General features: G+C 34.2%; 1 protein-coding gene across 5 annotated transcripts in view; it reads left to right on the forward strand.

Moving 5' to 3' along the window:
• The window catches only part of LOC131067343 (cold-responsive protein kinase 1), a 41,872-nt gene extending 22,273 nt beyond the window's left edge, over positions 1 to 19,599 (forward strand). For 4 of the 5 annotated variants that reach the window (XM_058002304.2, XM_059221624.1, XM_058002305.2 and 1 more), the window contains 3 exons: positions 16,822 to 17,416; positions 19,068 to 19,082; positions 19,117 to 19,599. In XM_058002304.2, the coding sequence (XP_057858287.2) occupies positions 16,822 to 17,416; positions 19,068 to 19,082; positions 19,117 to 19,526 (1,020 nt within the window). In that variant the 3' untranslated portion in view covers positions 19,527 to 19,599. Of the gene's footprint in view, positions 1 to 16,271; positions 17,417 to 19,067; positions 19,083 to 19,116 lie in introns of all 5 variants that reach the window. The other variant, XM_059221625.1, reaches the window with a different exon arrangement.
• Positions 19,600 to 23,666: the final 4,067 nt, after the last annotated feature.

Here is a 23,666-nt window from a genome sequence, read left to right on the forward strand (position 1 = left end):
CAAAAAGTTTGAAATGTTTACACATGAGTCACAAGATCACCTTTTCCATTATAAATATCAAATTGAGGGACTTCTACATGTTTAGGGGGGACAACACAAACAATATCACTAGATAATGGGTTCGCTACATCAAATGTAGGCACATTAAACTTTGATTGCCTCATAGAAGTTATTTGTTGTTGTAAGGATGACACGGTTTGAGCTAGGCTATTAATGGTTGCTTCAGTAGATGAGTTGAAATTAGACATGTTGGATCGGGATGGACGAGTAACATTGTTAAATAAAGGAGGAGGTTGAGAATAAGGAGATGGAACACTATGATAGGTAGGTATGGGAGATGATTGGACAACAAATGGAAGACTCACAGTCCATGAGGGATGAAAGAGTTTTGATTAGCAATGTTGCCCCCTTGACTAACATGTGTAGGAATAACATTTTGTGTGGAAGTAGCCATGATGTTGGATATGGGTGTATGCACAAAGCTGTGGTACCAAAAAGTTGTCACACTTCAAAAAAAGATTAAAAATGGCATAATGTGCGTGCCCTATAATGCGCGTGCCTTATAGTGCGCACACATTATAGGGCGTGCACATTATTTTATTTTTTTCTATCAAAACCCTACTACTCGCATTTTAGGCATCATTTTTCTTTGTCAGGCTTGCGTTTTGGCGATTTTATGTGCCTTTGTGTTGCGCTCTCCCTTTGTAGAAGCAAGATATTGGGCCTCAACTTGTCCATTTCTCATCAAAATGCCGCCACGACATTGAAGAGCTGGAAAAGGTATGTATTTTTGTTTTCTTATTGTCAAATTTTTATTAATTTGAAGATTAAACTAGGTTTCTTGATTTAAATTTATTTTAATTATCAAGAATTGAGATTGCAAAAAGAAAATGTTGATAGAAACACTCATCACCTCCTCATGAAGACCATAATGAAGAACAAGCACATCAAGAACCTCCTTCAATCCCCAGACATCCCATAGGTACACAAGAAAACCTATTAGGGCAAATAGGAAATAGCCAGAAAGAGCTTGAATATTTAATCACAAGGCTAAAAGATCCCACTAGAATAAACTCCCATAGGACAAACCTTGCCAATTCTCTACAATCTATTGTATCTCACATACAATTAGTGAGTGGGAAAATCAATTATTGGTCAAATAAAAAGGAAGTAAAAAAATAATTTTATGCTGACAAATTATCATATGCGGGCAGTGAAGAAAAAGAAAATTAACATATTTGACGTGTGTGCCCTTTTTAGGGACCCTCGAACGAATCAACCTTTACACTCTAGATGTAGGAGGTTTCCTATCCATTGGTGTCACTGTGAAGGGATTAAGAACAATTTTTGGGATAGGTGGTGGATGGTATTTTATCAACCCCCATGCAATAATCACGAGGTACCCCAACACTTTTTGAGTAAATTGTATCGTGAATTTGTTCTAAATGAGATCCCAAACTATTTTGATTTTCTATATTTCCAAGGTAGAGGTGGTGGCTCCTCACATGATAGAGTGGGTGCACAACATGACGCAAATCTCCTACCAAGACCCTTGGGCCAGACCTATGGTGGAGCATGTCATTATACCATCCATTGTGAAGGATAGTGTTGAGGACGAAACTCTAGACTCCATTAGCTCACTCACTCTCACCCTTATATAGTATGCCAAGCCTCTAGTAGAGGGTGATGTGGGTGATGCAGATGATTCTTCTAGGCATCGAGTTCGAGCTCATTTTTGTCGATCTTGTGGTTGTCTTTGCACTTATGATCCTAATAGCAGTGAGCATGCATGTGCACGAGCGCAGTTTGCTACAGAGAATATTGTCATGACAGAATCCTTGCTGGATGAAACATTTGGCATTAATACCTAGGTGAATTTCATTATAAATTCATTTCATTCTTTTTATTAAATTTTATATGGAAATTTTAGAATATATCTAAAATAGTAAATGATTATAATAATAAATCAGGGTCAAAGTGTTGACAATACTAGCAACATTCCCGCAACACCTTTTTTCATGGCTTCGTCAACTCCACAGGTATAAAACGAGTGAAGAAATATAATTATTATATGTGAATAGTTGAACCTTATGTGTGATTTTATGATTACTCATTTTGGATGTCAAATAGTTTGATGTTGGAGCTTCAACATCAACACCTCATAGTGTAACACATCGAGAATCTTTCACCCAAGTAAGCAATTTATTTTTTAATGTCGTTATTAAATAATATAGATAGTTTTGGTGATTGATCAATATACTTTGTTTAATTTTCAGATGTTGACATCAGAGACTCCTTCTGTTGTTCGCGCAACAATGGAGCACGGTGTTGCTACTACAGTAGCAAGTTCAGTTGCTTTGACAGAAGTATGAGACATATTAGTAAATTTAGTAAATTTAGCATTACATTTGTTATCTTAATAATATATTATTAAAAAATTTAACGATACTTGTATTTAGTTTAATTTATATTGTGATGCCTACAGGAGGAGCTTGTCACTCCAAATCATGAACGTGAACTTGTTGTGGATGAACATCATGATTATTTGTATGTGTATGCTGGAAATGTGGTCTTACACCTGCAAGAGGGAAAACACTTCAAACACACCAATGAAGCATTGCATTAGATGTTAGAAATCAAAACACATGAATAGATTAAAAACTCTAAAATCACCTCATTGTCCTCTATCTTTAAAGATTTCTAAGATTCAAGGTGGCCTTCACTTGGAAGAGCACTTGATCCTCAAGATGACAACCTAGAGAACGAGTTATATGAGAAAGGCTACTAGAATCGAAATGGATGCAAGTAGGATTCGAGTGAGTGCTAAGAGATGAAGATGAAGATGAAGGATGGAAGATAGGTGATTAAGATGCTAGATAAGTTCCAAATTGAAAACTAAGTATGCTATGTGAGTTAATTAAACTAAGATGAGAATGCAAAACTTATAAAAGAAGTGAAATTAAGCTAGGATGGAAGATTAAAATGCAACTAAATGAAGCTTAACTATGTGCTATGGATGCTTGAGGATGATGTTGATGCTTGGTGATGACAAAGAGAGATCCTTAACCTGCAATGTGGCTATAATGTTGATGCACAAAAGACTTGATGAATTAAAGAAGGAATGGGCTCTATTTATAGGGAAAATAGAGAAATGGATGGCTGAGATTGAGTAATCTCAACAAGGGCTAGGAATGAAAATTATCAATCCATGGGAGAGACTCAATCCAATCCCAAGTTGACAAATGTCACCTTGAGAGGGCTTGAGGGGATGCTAAATAAGAATTAAATGCTAATCAAGCAATCAGGGATAGCCTCAAGGAGTGACATCATGGATAATGTCATTAACTAGGGAGGCATGCTATTACCCAAGAGGTAAACTCTTGTGCAACATGGATAAATGGTTAAGGGATAACCATCATGGCTAAGGGATGTGGGTTTGTAAGAGGCATTAAATGCCTTAGAAGACTTTTGGGACTAATTTGTAAGGCTCTTAAAAATTTAGGGAACTCAACAAGTTAGTTTGTTGAATAAGGTAGAGTCTTCAACACATTTTGAAGACTTTCGCCAAATTTGGAGAAGTGACTCCCCCAATTTTAGAAACGGGACATGATTAGGAGAATATGACATTATTAGGATAGGATTAAAAGGCTTCTAAAAGAATGATTAGGAGAATGTAGGATTTTTCAAGTGGGTGAGGGAAAATAGGTAATTTTGGTAAATTAAAATGATTTAATTTAGCCAAAAAGGGGATGCAATTTGCATTTGTAGGATTTTGCAAGTGGGGGGATTTTTAAATAAATTTTGATTTATTTAAATGTAAAAGGGATTTTAATTAAATGTGAATTTAATCAAAAAAGGGAAAATGGGATTTTAATTAAATAAATAAGATTTATTCAATTAAATGGCTAAGGGTACTTAATCAAACCTTAGTTTAATTAATAGGTTAGGCTAGAGGAAATGGATTTAATCAAATCTTTAATTTTATTAATAAGCTAATTCAAAGAATAGGGATATTAAGTAAATTTAAATTTAATTAATTGGAAGAATTAGGAATAATTAAATGAATAAAATTCACTGAATTCATTGTGCAAGTTTTAGGTGTCTACATTTTGCCCCTCTTTGAGTTAACGTGTGACCACATGTTGATTCAAAGAAAACACTCAATTTGTCGCCAAAATTTTTTGATATGATGTTATCGCCAAAGTTGTCGATATGATTTTCTGGATATGAAAAGTTGATTTCGATATGAATTGTTGATATGATTTTATCGATATGAAGCTAATAAGAGACTGATAGAATTTCGATATGATATGTTGATATGGAATTGATTGGTCGATATGGAGCTGATATGAGACTTATATGGAGATTCAATATGATAATACCCCTTGTCGATATGAAGCCCCAGATATGAAGAACTGATTTGATATGGAAAGTCGATATGAAGATGGTGTCGATATGAGATTGATATTAAATTGGTATGGAGATTCGATATGATAATGCCCCTTCAGGAGATTGTCCGTGCACTAAAAGCATGAATGATCTCTCGAAAGAAGAAGAATGTTATTTGAAAGATAGAAGAGTGGATAGTCGATGACATGCATGGGTTTGATAAGATTGATCAGATTGATTAGATTGATAAAATTGATCAGATTGATAAGAATGAGATCAAGTTTGGTTTTAGGAATGACGCCTCCTATATAAGACAAAGATGATCAAAATGTCTAGTTTCAAGAATGATATATCTTGTATAAGACCTAATCAAAACGTCTGGTTTCACGAAAGATACATCCTATATAAGACATGATAGAATGGATCAAATGAAATGGATTGATAGAATTGATAAGATTGGGATCAAGTCTGGTTTCAAGAATGACACCTCCTATATAAGACAAAGATGATCAAAACGTTTGGTTTCAGGAACGATATATCTTGTATAAGACTTGATCAAAACATTTGGTTTCAAGAAAGATACATCATGTATAAGACATGATAGATGAGATTTGGATGAATGATGAAGATATGAAAGTGAAGAAATATTCCATGATGATGCGATAGATATGCATGTGAGGGATGCAATGATGAATGTGACTAGATGATGATGATGATGAGATGTATCTTGAAAATGAGATGTATGATGTGAGATGTATCTTGAAAATGAGTTGTGAAAATGATAATGCAATCGAATGCAATTTTAAAATGATAATGTGAATGCACCTAAATGCAATATTAACATGATAATGATGTGGAACCTAATGCCAAATTAATATGATAATGATTATGAAATGATACTAATGCCAAATTAAAAATGATATGCAACCTAATGCAAGATTAAAATGACAATGATAACGAAATGATACTAATGATGCTAATGTATTCTCATTCCCAAATGTTTCCATCTATTTTAATCAAAGTGTCAGTGCTTCCCTTGTTTTCATCATCGAGGCTTGATTTGTTGAAAGTTGATACAAGCATCATGGTATAATTAAACCATAATGACCTGAGTATAACTTACATGGATTTTGATATTGCAAGATGACACAAGCATCGATGTATAATTGAACCAAGATGACCTAAGTGTTGCTTGTGTAAAACAGACAAGAGTTAACCTTTGTCCTATACAAATCCGAAATGCCTTCAGTGATATGTTACTCGATCACGTTGTAAGACAAATTTGCATAATAGAAGGCTTCACTCCCAAACAACAGACAAAAAAAACATCACATTCCTTCCTTGCTTCTCTAGTTGTTGAGACATCCTGGAGTCACTTAGGAGTTATGATAAGCAAAAATTAACAACCATAAGAGAGCATGTATGCTATCGAAAATGTATTCTTGTCAAATAAAACATCTTGCAAATAGATCTTTTGTTCAATTCAAGTCAGTTCAATTCCTTGAGGTCTAGCCTTCTTGCTTTGTTGTGGTTATTGTTGGTTGTTCTGATCTTTGTTATATTGCTATGTGTTTGGTATGATGTCTAAAACCTTCAAGTTGAAATGCCCCCAACAAGGTCAGGATTTTGCCCCTTGCCGTTGAGACTACCTCGATATGGATATTTACATTGATCACCAAGCCATGGTGGGATATGATTTAGATAGTCAAGGACAGTGACTACGCTAAGTATGTCGAGGATAACACTATGTGTATAAGTGTTTCGTGGTGGCTATGGGCTTAGATCAGATGGTTAGGATATGAATATTGAATATAGATAGAGGGGCTGCTCTCTCACAAGTGGTGCTTGTTGCCAAGTTTTCACCACTTGTTTTTATTGCACTTTTTTTTTTTTTTTCATTTTTTTTCATTGTTTTAATTTTTTTTATGTCATAGAGCACCTGTTTGGCGGGTTTTCACCCTAGTGACGATTTTTTATACTTTTTTTTTTTTTTTGCTTTTTTGCTCGATCTGTGCATTGGACAACTCAAGTGTAGAATTTCTTCAAATGGATGTTGTTGGTTGGCTCATCAAGCATGTCCCCTTCTGAAGTTGATAACTGATATGCTCCTGATCTATAAGATGAAATGATAACAAAGGGTCCCAACCAGTTGGGTTCAAATTTCCCTTTCTTTTCTCGATCTTGTTGATTCTGAGAATTTTCCTTTAGGACTAGGTCACCAACTTTGAATGCTCGTGGGATGACTTTTTGATTGTAGCTTCTGCACATTCTTTGTTGATATGCCTTGAGATGATCAAAGACACATTGGGGACATTCATCTAGCAGCTCTAGCTCTTGCAACCTGTTGACTCGATGTTCCTCATCTGGAATGAGGCCTTTCAATGACACTCGGAGTGATGAAATTTCTACCTCAATAGGTAGGATAGCTTTTGACCCATACACCAATGAGTATGGTGTAGCTCCTGTAGGTGTGGGGATACTCGTTTTGTAGGCCCAAAGTGGAGGATTGAGCTGGACATGCAAGTCTTTACTAGCATCATTCACTGTCTTTTCAAGGATTTTTCAAGATTGTCTTGTTTGAAGCCTCTGCTTGGTCATTCCCTTGTTGATAATAAGGTGTTGAAAAGCGATGTTGGATACCTGTGGAGTCGACGAAATCGTGAAAAAGGGTGTTGCAGGAATGTTGCTAGTATTGTGAACACTTTGACCCTAATTTTTTATCATGATAATTTACTAATTTAGATATATTCTCAAATTTCCATATAAGATTTAATAAAAAGAATGAAATGAACTTGTAATGAAATTCACCTGGGTATTAATGTCAAATGTTTCGTTCAGCAAGGATTCTGTCATGACAATGTTCTTTGTAGCAAACTCTGCTCGTGCACGTGCATTCTCAGAACTATTAGGATCATAAGTGCAAAGATAACCACAAGATCGACAAAAATGAGCTGGAACTCGATGCCTAAAAGAATCACCATCATCACTCGCATCACCCTCTACTAGAGGCCTAGCATACTGTATAAGGGTCTGAGTGAGTGAGCTAAGGAGTCTAGGGTTTCAACCTCAATACTCTCCTACACAATGGAAGGAATAATAACATGCTCCACCATAGGTTTGGCCAAGGGTCTTGGTGGGAGATTTGGGTCACACTATGCACCCTCTCTATCATGTGAGGAACCCTCACCTTTACCTTGGAAATCTAAAAAATAAAAATAGTTTGGGATCTCATTAAGGACAAACTCACAGTACAATTTTCTCATAAAGTATTAGGGTACCTCATGATTATTGCATGGGGGCTGATCAAATACCATCCATCACCTATCCCAAAAATCGTTCTTAATCCCTTGATGATGACACCAATGAATAGGGAATCTCCTACATCCAAGGTGTAAAGGTTGATTTGTTCGGGGGTCCGTAAAGAGAGCACACAAGTCAAATTTATTAATTTTATTTTTCTTCACTGCCCTATATGATAATTTGTCAACATAAAATTGCTTTTGTTCTTCCTTCTTACTAGACCAAAAAATTATTTGCCTACTCACAGATTGTATGTGAGATACAATAGATTGCAAAGAATTGGCAAGGTTTGTCCTATGGGAGTTCGTTCCAGTGGGATCTTTTAACCTTGTGATTAAACCGTCAAGCTCTTTTTGGCTATTTTCTATATGACCTAATAGGTTTTCTTGTGTACCTATGGGATGTCTAGGGATTGTAGGAAGTTCTTGATGTGCTTCTTCTTCAATATGGTCTTCATCAGGAGGTGATTGAGTGTTTTCAACATTTTCTTGTCTAATCTCATTTCCTGATAATGAAAATAAATTTAAATCAATAAACCTAGTTTAATCTTCAAATTAATAAAAAAATGACAATAAGAAAAAAAAAATACATACCTCTTCGATGGCGTGGCGACATTTTGATGAGAGATGGACAACTTAGTGCCCAATATCAAGCTTCTACAAAGGGCGAGCACAAGAAAAAGGCACCCCAAATCGCCAAAACGCGGGTTTAGGAATGCAGAATGCATCCAAAATGCAAACTTGGGTTTTTTTTAAGTTTGAAAAGGTCATAAAGTGTGCGCCTTATAAGGCGCATGCACTATAGGGCGCGCGCCTTATGACCATTTTTTATTTTTTTGAAGAGTGGTACCTTTTTGGTACCACAACTTCATGCATATACCCGTAAAAGGAATGATAATGTTTTGGCCCATGATTGAACATTGTGAATTATATTATGTGAAGGATTCATTCAAGTATAAAAGAGGTGATAATTGTACATATATGCTTGAGATGTGAAAGGGCATTGTTGTAGTGATGTTTTCTTGAAGTTTATTGTGCTTTGGTTTTTGTGTGAGTACATGTCCTATGTATGAAATGACAATGTTGATGCATGAAATAAATGTTGAATTATGATAGTAGTGTATTAGGGTACATGACTTATTTTCTTATATTCTTGAGTTGTAATTGTTTCTTAGATTAGAGTGGAAAACTAAAGGGTAAGTTATGTTATATTCTTTTAATTGTTTTAGGGGTAAATGCACAAAGATGGTGGTCAGAAAAGTGGACACCCCCAAAAAAACATGAAAAACAACAAAATGCACACGGGGTATTTCAAATTTAAAGAACCCCATACGCGTTTAGGCTCATTTTGCCGAGCCTAACCAAAGTTAAACCGCATACGGGGTTTAAAGTATACTAACCACATACACGGTTTAAAAACTAAAACCGCATACGCAATTTAGAAACTAAGAACCCTGTATGCGGTTTAAAAACTAAAACTGCGTACGTGGTTTAGAAACTAAAAAGTTCGTACGTGGTTTTAGTTTATAAACTGCGTACGTGTTTGTCTGTCAATAAAATGCAATTCATTTAGCATTCCATTAGGTTATTCATTTAGCATTCCATTAGGTTTTTCGGTAGGATATATACATAAAATATAACATTTAAGTATAAGAATACTTTAAGTTATATTTTATGTATATATTGTCAGGATGTTTGAGAGTGGTTCCAGATCTCTAAGAGTTATAATGCAAAATCTAGTTTTTTGAGTATTCTTATAAATTTCAGACTTAGTCAAATTTCAGTAATCAACATGCTTATATCAGCATTATCTCTCTTATCTTTTCCCTAAACTCCCCCTCTCTTCCTTAACCCCTACCTTTTTGTCTCTTATTCATCTCCCTCTCTAATTTCTTCCCTCTCTCGGGTATCTCTCCCTCTCTTTCTCATCTCCCTCACCCTTTTTCTCTCTTTCATCTATCCCTCTCTTTCTCTCCTCTCAAATATCTCTCTCTCACTCTCTCCCCCTCTCTTCAATGTCTCTCTCTCATTATATCCCTCTCCCTACCCCTCCCTTTCTCTTCCTTTGTCAAGTATTTCTTTCCCTCTAACTCTCTTTCTCTCTCCCCCTCTCGCTCCATTTCTCTTTCTCTCAAGTCTTTCTCCTTCTCTCTATCAAGTCTCTGGCTATCAACCTTTATCTATCTCTCTCTATCTCTCTCCTCTTCTATCAACTCTCTCTCTCTCTCTCTCTCTCTCTCTCTCTCTCTCTCTCTCTCTCTCTCTCCTCCTTTGTCAAGTGTATCTCTTTCCCACTCTCTCCCTACCTCCCCCCCTCCATTTTCATTTTTCACTTAAGTTTCTCTCTCTCTCTCTCTCTCTCTCTCTCTCTCTCTCTCTCTCTGAACTCTCTCCCTCTCATCCTCTTTCTCTATATCTCACTCTCTCCTTCTCGTAGCTGTATCTCTCTCTCATTCTCTCCCTCTCTCCCTTTCTCATTACCTCTCTCTCACTCTCTCCCTCTCTTTCCAACTCTCTCTCTAGTCTCTTGTACTCTCCTTCCAGCCCTTCCTCCCTCTCACTCAGACTCTCTCCATCTCTCACCCTCTCTCTCTCTCTCTCACCTTCCCTCCCTCAACCTCTTAGGTCTCTCTTTCTCTCCCAATCCCTCTATCCACCTCTCTCTCTCTCTGTGATTCTCATTCTCTGTATCGCTCTCTATCTCTATCTCTCACTCTATTTTCCTCTCTCTCTCCATCTCTCTCTCCCCCTCCCTTTCCCTTTCTCTATCTCTATCTCCCCTCTCTCTCTCTCATTTATCTCTTGTCTCTCCCTCTCAATCTTTATCTCTCTATCTCACTCTCCTCCTCTCTTAGGTGTATCTCTCTCTCATTCCCTCCCTCTCCTCCCCCTCTCTCCCTCTCTAGGGTCATATGGTATTCTTAAGGGTCATATGGTATCCTAGTGATCCATGCATGTTTCCTAAGGGGTCATAAGACACCATATGACTCCTTAGGACACCATATGGGTCATAGGATACCATATGACCCCTTAGCACACCATACAACCCATAATAACACCAAATGGTGTCCTAAGGGGTTATATAACACTATATGACCTCTTAGGACACCATACGAACCATAACGACACCATATGGAGTCCTATGGAGTCCTAAGGGGTCAAATGGTGTCCTAAGGGGTCGTAGGAGAACCTAAACTTGGAGGACACAATTTCATATGGTATTCTTAGGGGTCATATGGTATCCTACGGATCTATGGATGTGTTCTAAGGGGTCATAGGACACCATATGACTCCTTAGGACACTATATGACCCATAACGACACATAAGAGGCCATATGGAGTCCTAAGGGGTCATAGGACACCATATGATACCATATGACCCCTTAGCACACCATACGACCCATAATGACACCAAATAGTGTCCTAAGGGGTCATAGAACACTATATGACCTCTTAGGACACCATACAACCCATAACAACACCATATGGAGTCCTAAGGGGTCGTAGGACACCATATGACCCCTTAGGACACCATATAGTGTCCTAAGGGATCAAAAGGTGTCCTAGGGGTCATAGGACACCATAAGACACATAACGACACCATATGGTGTTGTAAGGGGTCATATGACACCATATGACCCTTAGATCAAAATATAACCGCTAACATGTAAGGGGTTGTGGGACACTATATTATCCCTATCACACCATAGGACCTATAATGACACCAAATAGTGTCCTAAGGGGTCATAGAACACCATATGACCCTTTAGGACACCATATGGTGTTGTTATGGGTCGTATGGTGTCATGAGGGGTCATATGGCATCCTATGACCCCTTAGGACACCATATGGTGTCATTATGGGTCGTATGGTGTCTTAAGGGGTCATATGGTGTCCTAAAGGGTCATAGGACACCATATGACCTCCAATGACACCTAAGGGATCATATAGTGTCCTAAGGGGTCATATAACACCATATGATCCTTTAGAACAACATGTACGACCAATAACGACATCATATGGAGTCCTAAGGGGTCATATGGTGTCCTAACGGATCATAGAAAATTGGATATGACCCCTTAGGACACCATATGACCCCTTAGTACACCATATAACCCATAAAGATTATCCAACCAATACATCCACACGATCCAAAAAATTCAATATGTTCATCTTCTTCAAACGTTCTACTTTATATCCTATCTTCTTTTTAAAAAAAAAAAACCGACCACCTTGTCAATCTTCTTATCACCTCATCTATATGCAAACAAAAAGAAGATATATTGGAGAGAGAGAGAGAGAGAGAGAGAGAGAGGCACCTTGTACGCGCTTGAGAGGGGGAGAGAGGGTGACAATACACATACATACACCCATATGTGTGTATATATATACTTAATATATTATATATTATTATATATATATATATATTATATATTTTTTATATTATATATTATATGTATATACACATATTATATATACAATATCATACTATACACACTCCCAAAATTTAAACATAAAAAGCACATACACGCTTTTTATAGTTAAGACGGAGTGTAGGATTTTGCCAAGATCAAGGGCACAATGAAAAGCATTAAAAGAGATACAATAGAATGACAAGAACAAAACTGTATTCTCATCAATATGCAAATGATCAACTAGATTAACCAATACAATGAATATAGGCTTGCTTATATAGGCAAGGTCATATGGATGTACGAGCACACAATTATGACATGTGGCTCAATGAGAAACAAGGGTAAGTAAGAAATACTAGGGGTAGGTAGGAGAAATAATATAATATTCCACAAGAGGTGGATGACCCACCGAATGTGGAGTGTAACAGCAAAATAAGACCACAAAAGGTGGAATTTCTCCTACAAGCTCTATCCCTATGTGCACACTTCCCTAAGTGTCTCAAATCCAAACTACGAAGAGATGCATTATCCTAAGTTAACTTAAGTAAAGTGTAATAATATCCAAAATGAATATTTATTTACACCAACAAAAAATGAAGATCCCCAAATCCGAAAATAGAAGTCTCCAAAATGTCTCCAAAAAACTAATCAATGAAGCCCCAATGGCTCTGATACCATGTAGGATTTTGCCAAGATAAAGGGCACAATGAAAAGCATAAAAAGCACATACGCGCTTTTTATAGTTAAGACAGAGCTTACGCGCTTCTTACACCGTAAGTACCCTATACGCATTTTTTATACCATAGGTACCCTATACGTACTTTTGACTGTTTGGGCTTGGAAATAGGCTTGGATGACAAAGCTGCGGTTTGGAAGTTTGATTTCTCTCCATTTCCCTCCTTTTTGACATATTTTATTTTATCAACTTTGTTTCTCGACTTTGTCATCATCAGGTTTACACTTCATCAAGTGAGTATTTCTAAAATTGCCACCATATTTTCACCCATCTTCTGAGCTTTCTAACCATATAATGTTTTTTAAATTTGAACAATAACTTATTATTATTGAATTTCTTTTACCAGTGTCTCCATAGTTCTCATAGACATACATGCACCATTTTTTTAATAACTTTTGATATAGCTATCCAAATTTTAAAAACTTTATATATTATTGTAGTGCACTTGATTTTTTACAATTTAAAAAAAAATTGTATTTTCGATTTTTCTAGTGCAACTTATGCTTCGCGCACGAACAGGTACTTAATTTTCAGGATGTGCTCGATTGGAAAAATCATTAAAAAAAAAAATACTCAACAAAAAAATACACATCTTCTAATGCTCACTTTTAACTATCTTTCTGCCAAAGGATTTGTCAAAATACTAAATCTAACTATGACTTTTTTGATGCACACGTCAGACACTATGTTATGTTTTTTTGAAAAAATCAGGGTCTATTTTTCATGCGTGAAGGATTTGACCCCCTTAATCTTATCTAATTTTGAAAAAGTTTAGTAGTTTGGAAACTAGATTCAGAGCATTACAATATTTGTTTTTTGATTATCTTCATATCTTGAGTGGATGATTATCTTCATATCTTGAGTGGATGACTTTCAAATTTTGCCTCCAAGTTCAGGTACTATAAGGAAAATGTGAAGAATATGGAAGTCTCTTTGTACGTCTATCAATAGGATCTAGAGAAAAAATCTAAGGCTAAGAGGAAAAGTTGGTTCCTTTGGTTCGTATCCTTGTTCCAGCAATAAAGGTAAAGCCAAAGAAAATCCCTAATTGAACACCAATCCCATCCGAGAGCAAAACATAATCAAAAAGTTATCATTCGTTAAGAATTTGGAAATTCTTAACAAGGAATGATAGGCCATTAAAGGCCCCAAAATCATTGGTTATAATTAACTAGTCCCTTTGTTGGTTGATTTTCGCTTGGCCTCCCTTATGTTTTTTGTTGTTGCTAGTCTTTCTTCTATCTTTTGGTTTTTAGCTTTTCGGTTGTCTTGCTCTTTGTGAGAACACTCTCTACTACCTTAATGGTTTTTTGGTATAAGGGTTTGGGCCCTCTCACACTTTACATAATCAAAACTTATACTACTTGTTTGAGATATAAGGTTTCCACAATCCATAATGATAATAGTTGTCTTTCTAGATTCAACCATGTGAGTTTTTTTGGCATCAACATTTTGGGTCACACTCCATGATCCATCATTAGAATGATCCATTGATCTTCTATCATCCTGATGATGCACCATGGAGTGTGATCTGAAACATTGATGCCAAAAAATCTCACATAGTTGAATCGAGAAACACAACTACTATCCTTATACTACTTTTCAAATATCCATAAATATTTTAGTAGACTTAAATATTTGTAGAACACCATGAAACCTTGCCACAAATTACTACAAACTTTGATCTTAATTTACCAGTTTTATTAAGCTCCAAAAGAGCTTGATTGTATCATTTTGATCTCTCCTTATTTAAAAATTGACACCCAAAGAAAACTTTGAACATTTATCAACTGAAACTTAAAACTATAGCCTTTATTATAATTTCCCCAATGTTAACAAGGGGTTAAGTAAAATAATCTATTTAATGTCCCCATCCCATAATCTTTTAGTTCTCTTGTAAGGGCTAATTAAGCTATTAACAAATTTCTGCACTAGGCATATCTTACCTTGATTAAGCTTGCAAATATTTTCATGGTCATCCAAAGTCAATGGCCAATCAAAGATTTGAAAATTTTCATGAATTCCATTTGGACTAAATTTCTTGGCAGCACACCCACTCCCTACTCTATCCCCATGTTAAAATACCCCACATTTGTATACCATTGATCTAATTTTCTTCCAAAACATTCAAATATGTTAATGGGTTTTAGGTTTGTTGTTGAATTCAAATGGTTCTGAATGACCTCACTAAAAATCAAGTCTTGTTGAAAGGCCCCAAAATCATAAGAGATGGGATCGGATTACTGCCCTAAATGAATTTTATGGAATGGATATCTCTCATTCCTTGGCCATTGTTATAGCTCCAATGCCTTAGACTCAAACGCCATTGTCACTATTGATAGAACAAAAATCATAAAAAAAAAAAACATAAATCATGTAAAAAAAATTGATTAGATTTGTTTGTTTTGTTGTGCATGATGCTTTTACTCTATGGTTTTTTATGTTTGGACAAGGCATGTGGGGGAAAGTTGACTCTACAAAAGTTACCACATGTCCTTATGCGGCTTGTTATGTACAATTTCTAGTTAAATTTAAGCAGCTAAAGTGTTCCCACCAAAAAAATTAATTAGGGGAAAAGGATAAATTAGAATCTTTTACTATTTTAGTGGAGCAACTATTGCTTTAAAATTGAAAATAGGGCTAGGGTCCCAAGAGGGGACTTTAGGATCAATTTTTAAGGTGTGGGAAGTTCCATGAAATCGAAAAAAAAAAATCTTTAAGATTAATTGGAATCTTTTCGTGAAAAATAGCAACCCCTACTTTTTAAGGCTACAATTTTGAGGGGGTGGCAAAGGGTGGGGGCTAGAAGTTGCCCCACAAGCTTAGGCTTTTATTTTTGTGACTTGTGAAAAATGTGAAGTTTTTCATTTTTTATCAATTATGTTTTTTATTTTTTATATTTAGTTACTCAAATTAAAAAATAATGCTAAATAACAAAAATCATGAGACCAATAGCTTCCATAAATTTTAGAGCTTAAACTAAACTGCAAAATTCATGGGATCACCAGCTTTGAAATAATCCTAAAATATCTCAGCAGCCATTGAATTTTTTTTTAAAAAGTCTCTTCCATGACACCTCACCCTAAGTTTGGAAAAGAAATTAAGGTTGAAAATAACAACTCCTTATTTAAAAAAATGATACACAACTTGACCATATTTTTTTCTCTCCTTTTTATTTGTCTTCACTTTTACTTTCAAATTTTATTTATAAAAAATATTATTAAAAATTTCTTTTCAAAATATCATTTAAGATGATTCCCGGAAATAAACACCTGATTGGTTACTTTTTACAATATTAGTACATTTCCTAACAACTATTGGTACATTTCCTAACAAAAATTGATATTTTATGTTTCTAAGTTTTATTTGTTCAATTTTTAGAACAAAAGGTATCAACAAGCCTCACAACAATTGATACATGCTCAACTACAGGAGCTCTTATTGCTTCCAGAGAATGAAATGATCCATCGGACCGTTCGACTTACGGCAACGTGTCTCCCTCCACCGAAACTTTTTTTTATTTCATTTTTTTGAAAACGGGTCTGCCATATTTTTTGACCATAGAAAAGAAAAAAGGTTTGACTCAATCATATTTTTTTGATCATAGAGATCTTCGTGGAAGGGGCTCTTCCTCATGATGATAAGGGAAAGTTATTCTTCAGCGACTCCAGGTCAAGAGGAAAATTGAACGAAAAAATTATGGATCAACTAATATGTGTGTGCTATAAACAGACAAGGTTCTAAAACGTTGCAGGGCACTCTGAGCATGAGGAAATTCTCATGGGTTATATTAGCGGTCTATATAATCGCCTCCGCTGCAGCCTTAATTATTTCATGGATCCTTTATTCATTTCGTCTGCTTCTGCTAGTTTGTCCTGTAGTCACTACTATTGTGTTCGTAGCATCTCTTGTTTTACTCTTTGTTTTTCTTCAACGTCATATCAACAAAATCAAAAACCTTGTCTCCGATTTTCAAAGGCAGGAAGCCAAAATCAAAAGAATTTCCCAGCCATACTGGAAATTCACGCGACAAGATATACTTGAAGCAACAGCCAATTTTAGTGACGCGAAAGTAATTGGAAAAGGCCGATTCGGAACAGTTTACATGGGAATCCTCCCTAATGGCCAAGCAGTAGCCATTAAAAGAATGGAATTTTCAGAGGATAGAGAATGTTGTCTAAAGCATTTCTTGTCAGAGCTGGAGATTTTGGGCCGGCTTCGTCACAGAAATCTTATGAAAATATTAGGGTATTTCTTCAATGGTCAAGAAATGATAATAGCGTCCAAATTCATGGCTAATTTTAGCTTAGACGTTCTGTTGCACGGCCCACTAGATTGCAGACTGGATTGGAAGCAAAGATTGAATATAGCCGTTGGAGTTGCGCATGGGTTGGCTTATCTCCACCATGAATGCAGTAACACAATTGTGCACTGTGATCTGAAACCTGCAAATATTCTTGTTGATAAACATCTGGAAGCCCATATTGCTGACTTTGGCGTGGCCAGGATTATGAACAACAATGAGCTCACACCCAGCTCTTTAGGCTCTGGCTTTACTATTGGGTATACAGCCCCAGGTATGGTAGTTCCTCTACAAACCTTACATAGTTTCTACTGAATATTATCTTATTATTAAAAAGCCTATATTTCTGTAAATGTATGCTAGATCATAGACTAAGTGTATCATAGAATGAATTAGTATAGAATTTATGAGAGGGAGTACCGATCTAGTTGAGTAAGGTCTTAAAATTGTTAGTTTACGGAAGAGTTTAGATATGTAATCAGGCAGAAGGTTTAGTTACAGACTTCAGAGGGAAGAGCTTATGTTTAAAGTTCATTTATTATTTTTTTGAAGATGGTATTGCAACTTGCAAGTACAGTCAGGTCAAAGAGTCTTCTCTGTGATGATCTTTTACGTTTTGACAGGCTGTTTGATAGTATAAACTGTAATACCATTCATGTAATTTAAGTGAGGTCTTAAAATTGTTGTTTTGTTAGGGCTAAGTGGACTGTGAGTTTAAGCTTAAAAGGGATGGTTTATCTTTTACTAGTATTTTTTATACCTAAGCGTTTCTCCTTGTTTTTTCACCCTTTCTTAAGATTATTGTTATTTTTATTTATTTACATAGTAAAAAGGAGTGCTTAATATTTGAAGTCATTGTTATTTTTATTTATTTACATAGTAAAAAGGAGTGCTTAATAGTTGAAGTTTCTAAAATTGTATGGTGTTATAAAATTTCATCTCCGTTATTTGGTTCTAAATCAAATTACAGTAATTATTTTTACATATATTTTCTGAGTTGAGTTTCAAGAACTATTTTGCATAATTTCAAGTGAGACTTTTGTCAAAAGCAGATTTATACAGTTATGGAGTTCTATTGTTGGAACTGATAAGTTGTGTTAAGCCAATGAGTTCAAGCTTAATTGATAAGGGGCCAACCCTTTCACAGTGGGCAAACAAGACATATATAGACAATAACTTGATAGAGTTCTTGATGACTATTTGAGAAGTGCTTTTAAGAATGATCAGATTTATAATGCAATGAAAAGAATTATAAAATTAGAAATCATTTGTACACAAAAAATCCTGAAAAAAGACCTGATATGAAAGATGTGGTTAAGATCTTAAAGAATACAAGAAGTAAGAGAGTTCAACATTCAACATGTCAATTTCGGTATTGATAGAATTTATGAGACTGATCTAGCTGAGTGAAGTCTTAAAATTATTAGTTTACGGAAGAGTTTAGATATGTAATGTGGCAGAAGGTTTAGGGAAGAGTTACAGACTTCTGAGGTAAGAGCTTATTGTTTTAAGTGCATTTATTATTTTTTGAAGATGGTGTTGCAAGTACAGTCAGGTCAAAGAGTCTTCTCTGTGATGATTTTTTGACCTTTTGACAGGTTGTTTGATAGTATAAACTGTAATACCATTCATGTAATTTGACCGAGCTCTTAAAATTGTTGTTTTGTTAGGGCTAAGTGGACTGTTCTTAAGCTTAAAAGTGATGGTTTATCTTTTAAAACCTATATGTTTCTTCTTTCTTTCACCCTTTCTTAAGAGCATTATTATTTTGTATTTGCATAGTATGCTTGATATTTGAAGTTTCTATAAAATTTCATCTCCATTATTTAGTTTTAAATCAAATTACAGTAATTATTTTTACATACATTTTCTGAGTCAAGTTTAAAGAACTATTTTTCATAAATTTTTATTTTTATTTTTAACAGAAAAAGCATATCAAGTGAGACTTTCTCCAAAAGCAGATATATACAGTTATGAGACTTTCTCCAAAAGCAGATATATACAGTTATGGAGTTCTATTGTTGGAACTAATAAGTGGTGTTAAGCCAACGAGTTCAAGCTTAATTGACAAGGGGCCCACCCTTTCACAGTGGGCAAACAAAGTATATATAGAGAATAACTTGATAGAGTTCATTGATGACTATTTGAAAAGTGCTTTTAGGAATGATCAGATTTATGATGCAATGAAAAGAATTATAAAATTAGGAATCATTTGTACACAGGAAAATCCAGAAAAAAGACCTGATATGAAAGATGTGGTTATGATCTTAAAGAATATAAAACAAGAAGTCAGAGAATTCAATATGCCAATTTCAGTATTGATAGAACAAGAACACCAGCATCCTGACACTTTAACCTCTTCCTCTATGTCTTCTACTCAGTAAATTATAAGTTTCTGTTCTACAATATGTAATAAAATCTGACCTATACTCAATGACATCTAACTTTCACAATCTATGATGTTGACTATTATTTTTAAGATTCAATTGTATAAGTTTCTTAGATCTCTTGTTATTTCAAATTATATTTGTTAATGCTTTTACATTTGAATCAGTCTATTTTTACATTGGTTAATGTTTTTACATAATTATTGATCTGTAAAGAAGGATATGAGATAAGACGCAAATATTAAATTAAAAATATTGAATATAGATTATATTATATTTACTGTCAAAATTTACGAATTATATTCATTATGTAAACATCATAGTCATACCTGTCACCCTTATTTAATGTCCTAAATGATTGTGAATGGAGAATCCTTAATGTTGAGGTTGCATGTGAAACCTCAATTTGAGTTCGAGAAGTTCAATTTGGCTTTCCTTTCAGGAGGTTGTGTAAACATGGGTTTTTCTTTACGTCTTTCTTATTAAAGTTGTTCCATGAAAAATAGTGAATAATTTTAAAGATATACGACAATTGACATGGATGATATTTATTTGGTTATATTTTTAAATTTAAGAATCAGAAAAATTTAATTAATAAAAAAATATATGAATGAAATATAAAATTGTGTTGAGTGTTTGATGATTAAACAGAACAACTTCAACTCGAATACAACCTCCCTTATAAATTTTTAACATTTATTTATTAAAATCTTTTTAACATTTATTTATTGAAATCTTTTTAACATTTAATTATTTATTGAAATCATTTAAATTGAAAGAAGTCTGTTCACCAAACATTTCTCCCTGTACATCATGTTGAGTTTTAGTAATAATTAATGACGAAAATATAGAATAATAAGAACAAAGTGTAAATGGTTTTTTTTCGAAGTTTTGTGTGTACGTGTGTTTTCTGTATATTGTTTTTCTCCAGGAGCATTTTGATTTAAGAGTAAAAACAGAGCATTTGTTAAAACAGGGCATTTGAAAAGAGGAGGCACGGTTAAAAAATAGGTGATACAGATTATTTATGTACATATAAATTCAAAGTATTTGGAGGAATTTGTGGGTAAAAGTAGTAGATATACGATGCCACGGTTCAGTACTTCTCTTGATGAAATTGAATACTCAGTGTTTTGATGAAATCAACTAATCTAGGGTAAAAACTTTTAAATTTTATTTTGGCCTGTGTTATATTTGAATGAAATATAGCTAAAGTACAGTACACGCAATAACACTGACCAGTGTTCCTAATCATAACTGTGTTATCTGTCGAAGAGGTTTTCTTCTCATGAAATGGGGTTAAGCTGTTATTCTTTTTACCAATTAAGTGTTTTTTTTCCACTCGATCCAATCTTATATTCACTTATATATTCACTTATTCACGTTTGAATTTCAGTTTCAGCCGATTACAAAGATTTCTATTATTTTACCTTGATTTGTTCGTAAATAATCAAATTACTGAAAATTTAAATTAGTTTAATCTGAATACACTTTTAAGAGTTCGATGCTAAAATACCCCCGAGAAATATAGCTAAATACACACTAATTAATTTTTTTTTTTATAAATACAACACATAACATCACTTTAGTAATGCAGCGAGCACACAACAACATTTAAGTATTAAGAACACAAAGTAAATCACTCAAGCTATTTGAACAATTACGCAAGCGGAATACAATAAATCATTACTACTAACTCCCTAGGGTATCTCAACGCCATTATTTAATCTACCTACATAAGCAATAAGCATTTACTTTCTTCTAGATCAATACGACAAAATCTTATTCATTATACACACATAGGTACAACATAGCAATACCTAACACTCATGATATGCAACCTACTTAATCTTTCATTTAATATGAGATTCTATCTTTCAATGTATAGCTATTTCTCTTTTTCACTTAGATTCATTTTATACACCAAGTCCAAATATTCCTATTACCATTAACCAACCTTCGACTATGAACATCACCATTCACATACCAAGATTAACCCTTACATTGCATTAACATAATTTCCATTTACAATTAACTTCCACATAATCATTTATGATTCTATGCTCCTAGCATACTTATTTCTTTGTCATGATTCCTAAAGAACATAAGGCAATAATCACAAAGTCTTCCTAAACATTTAATCCAAAGCCCATTTAGTTCTCATAAAATCTCTTACACTATATCAATTAATCAACAAAATTTTTTTACAAATCAGGTAACTACACGAATTCATCTCAACACAAACTAAGATACAATATCCTAATTCCATAACACTAATAGCATCCACCAAATGAAGATATAATCTTAAACCTTAACGTATGATACATTCTAATCCTTTTCTAAAAGACAAGCATTCATTTTATCGTCTACCCATACACTTATTGTTAACTTTCATTAATAAGATTAGTGATCCATTCATTAAGAACATCCATACAATATTTTCACAAGGAACATTCAATCACATCCCAAGCATTATAAGATTTGAATCCAACCATTAGTTCACTATCTACAAAGTATGATACTATAATTTCAAAATCTTAATCATCAAACATGAACATGCCTTTTGCTATTTCCTCTTTCATGGATAGTAATGGTAAGAATGTGAAGCAGTTATTTAATAGTTATTTTATTTATATATAAATTAAATAAAATAACTATATATAATTGCAGAGGTCAAATATAGAAACATCAAAAATATGGTTGAGATTTAGTAAAAGATTACATATAATAGAAATAAATGTTATATAATTTGTTTATTTTAAAATAGAAAGATATTTTGATATAATCTCAATTTATTTTAGGATCATAAATTAAATTATTTAATAGAAACTTTCTAACAAGGATTTAGAATTTTTTTCATTTGTAAGTTTGGAATGTAAGACAAAGACTGAGCAAATAATTGTGTAAAATGTTGATATTTGACTACCACACTCTAAATACATATCAAATATGAGAGTCGCTTTAATGTCTGCACAAATGTGGGGCTTTTTATCAATACAGATCATGTAGTTGTGGTACTTGACTTACTATGGTGAAAATAAATTAGCACAGATTTGATATAACATAAATAACTGGTAAGATTTATCAGAGGCCACAAAGAACCTTCATGTGCTTTGAAGAAGAAATAGATATGTTGCAGTAGATTCTTCACTGTAGGCACTACCGAGAGAGAGCAAACGTGGAGAAAGATGTGGACAGACATAAAGCCAAATACTATGGAGCAATCTTAAACAATTGTATTTTCCCTGTGATTATTCATATAAGTGACTCTTTTGAAAACAAATTTGTTGTCAATTATAATGATTGAGAGATAGTTACTCAGTAATGGCGTTATTAGAAATCCGATATTTTAGATTGTAGAAGACTTATTTGTTCCTCATGGAAGCCGGTATTAATGGCAAATCAACGAGTGGTATTCGAAAAAAGCCCTGATTTAGATCAATATATAGAAGAATTAAGGCTTTGTCATCTCTTCCATACCTTATTAAAGTCTTAGGTTTTTATGTGAGAAGAGTGCACAGGGAGGACAAATTACAGTTGCCTCACTTCAGGTGGTTTCATTATGGTTGGCCTGCAATGAAGAGTGATTACTATAGACGATAAAAGATGGTAGATGATTATGAAATCTGCAAGAGATGCAATGTCTTTTAAGAATAAATGAAAGATTTTGGATCAAAATGGACAAAAAATTTAATGAGACAAGAATTTAGTGAAATATATTCATCTAAGTTTGAAAAGAAAAGTAGTGAAAAGGAAAAAGAAACACATTGTTCTGCCATGGATGGTGTGCTTGTTCTGGTAAACCTTGTCATGAACCCTGTCAAGAATGCCCACGGTATCCTCCAATAAAGAGCTTTCCATATTGAAATCAATTTCTAACTTCTACTTGTCATTGATATTGTATATATTGCTTTACAGAAACCCCAACAAAATCATAAGTTGATGGAGATATTTTCCATAAAGGTTTCTCATAGACTCCAGTGATTGCAAAATATTTGACAAAATGCATGAGAGATGGATTTGTTGAAAGATCTTTAAATAATTTTAAGCTAATGCAACTGGAAGCTATAAAGCTAGACTTGACAAACTTTGATAGCATCCTACTTATATATGCTAAAATTCAAGCTTTGGAATAGG

This window comes from Cryptomeria japonica, chromosome 5 (assembly GCF_030272615.1).
Source record: "Cryptomeria japonica chromosome 5, Sugi_1.0, whole genome shotgun sequence".
Taxonomy (NCBI): domain Eukaryota; kingdom Viridiplantae; phylum Streptophyta; class Pinopsida; order Cupressales; family Cupressaceae; genus Cryptomeria; species Cryptomeria japonica.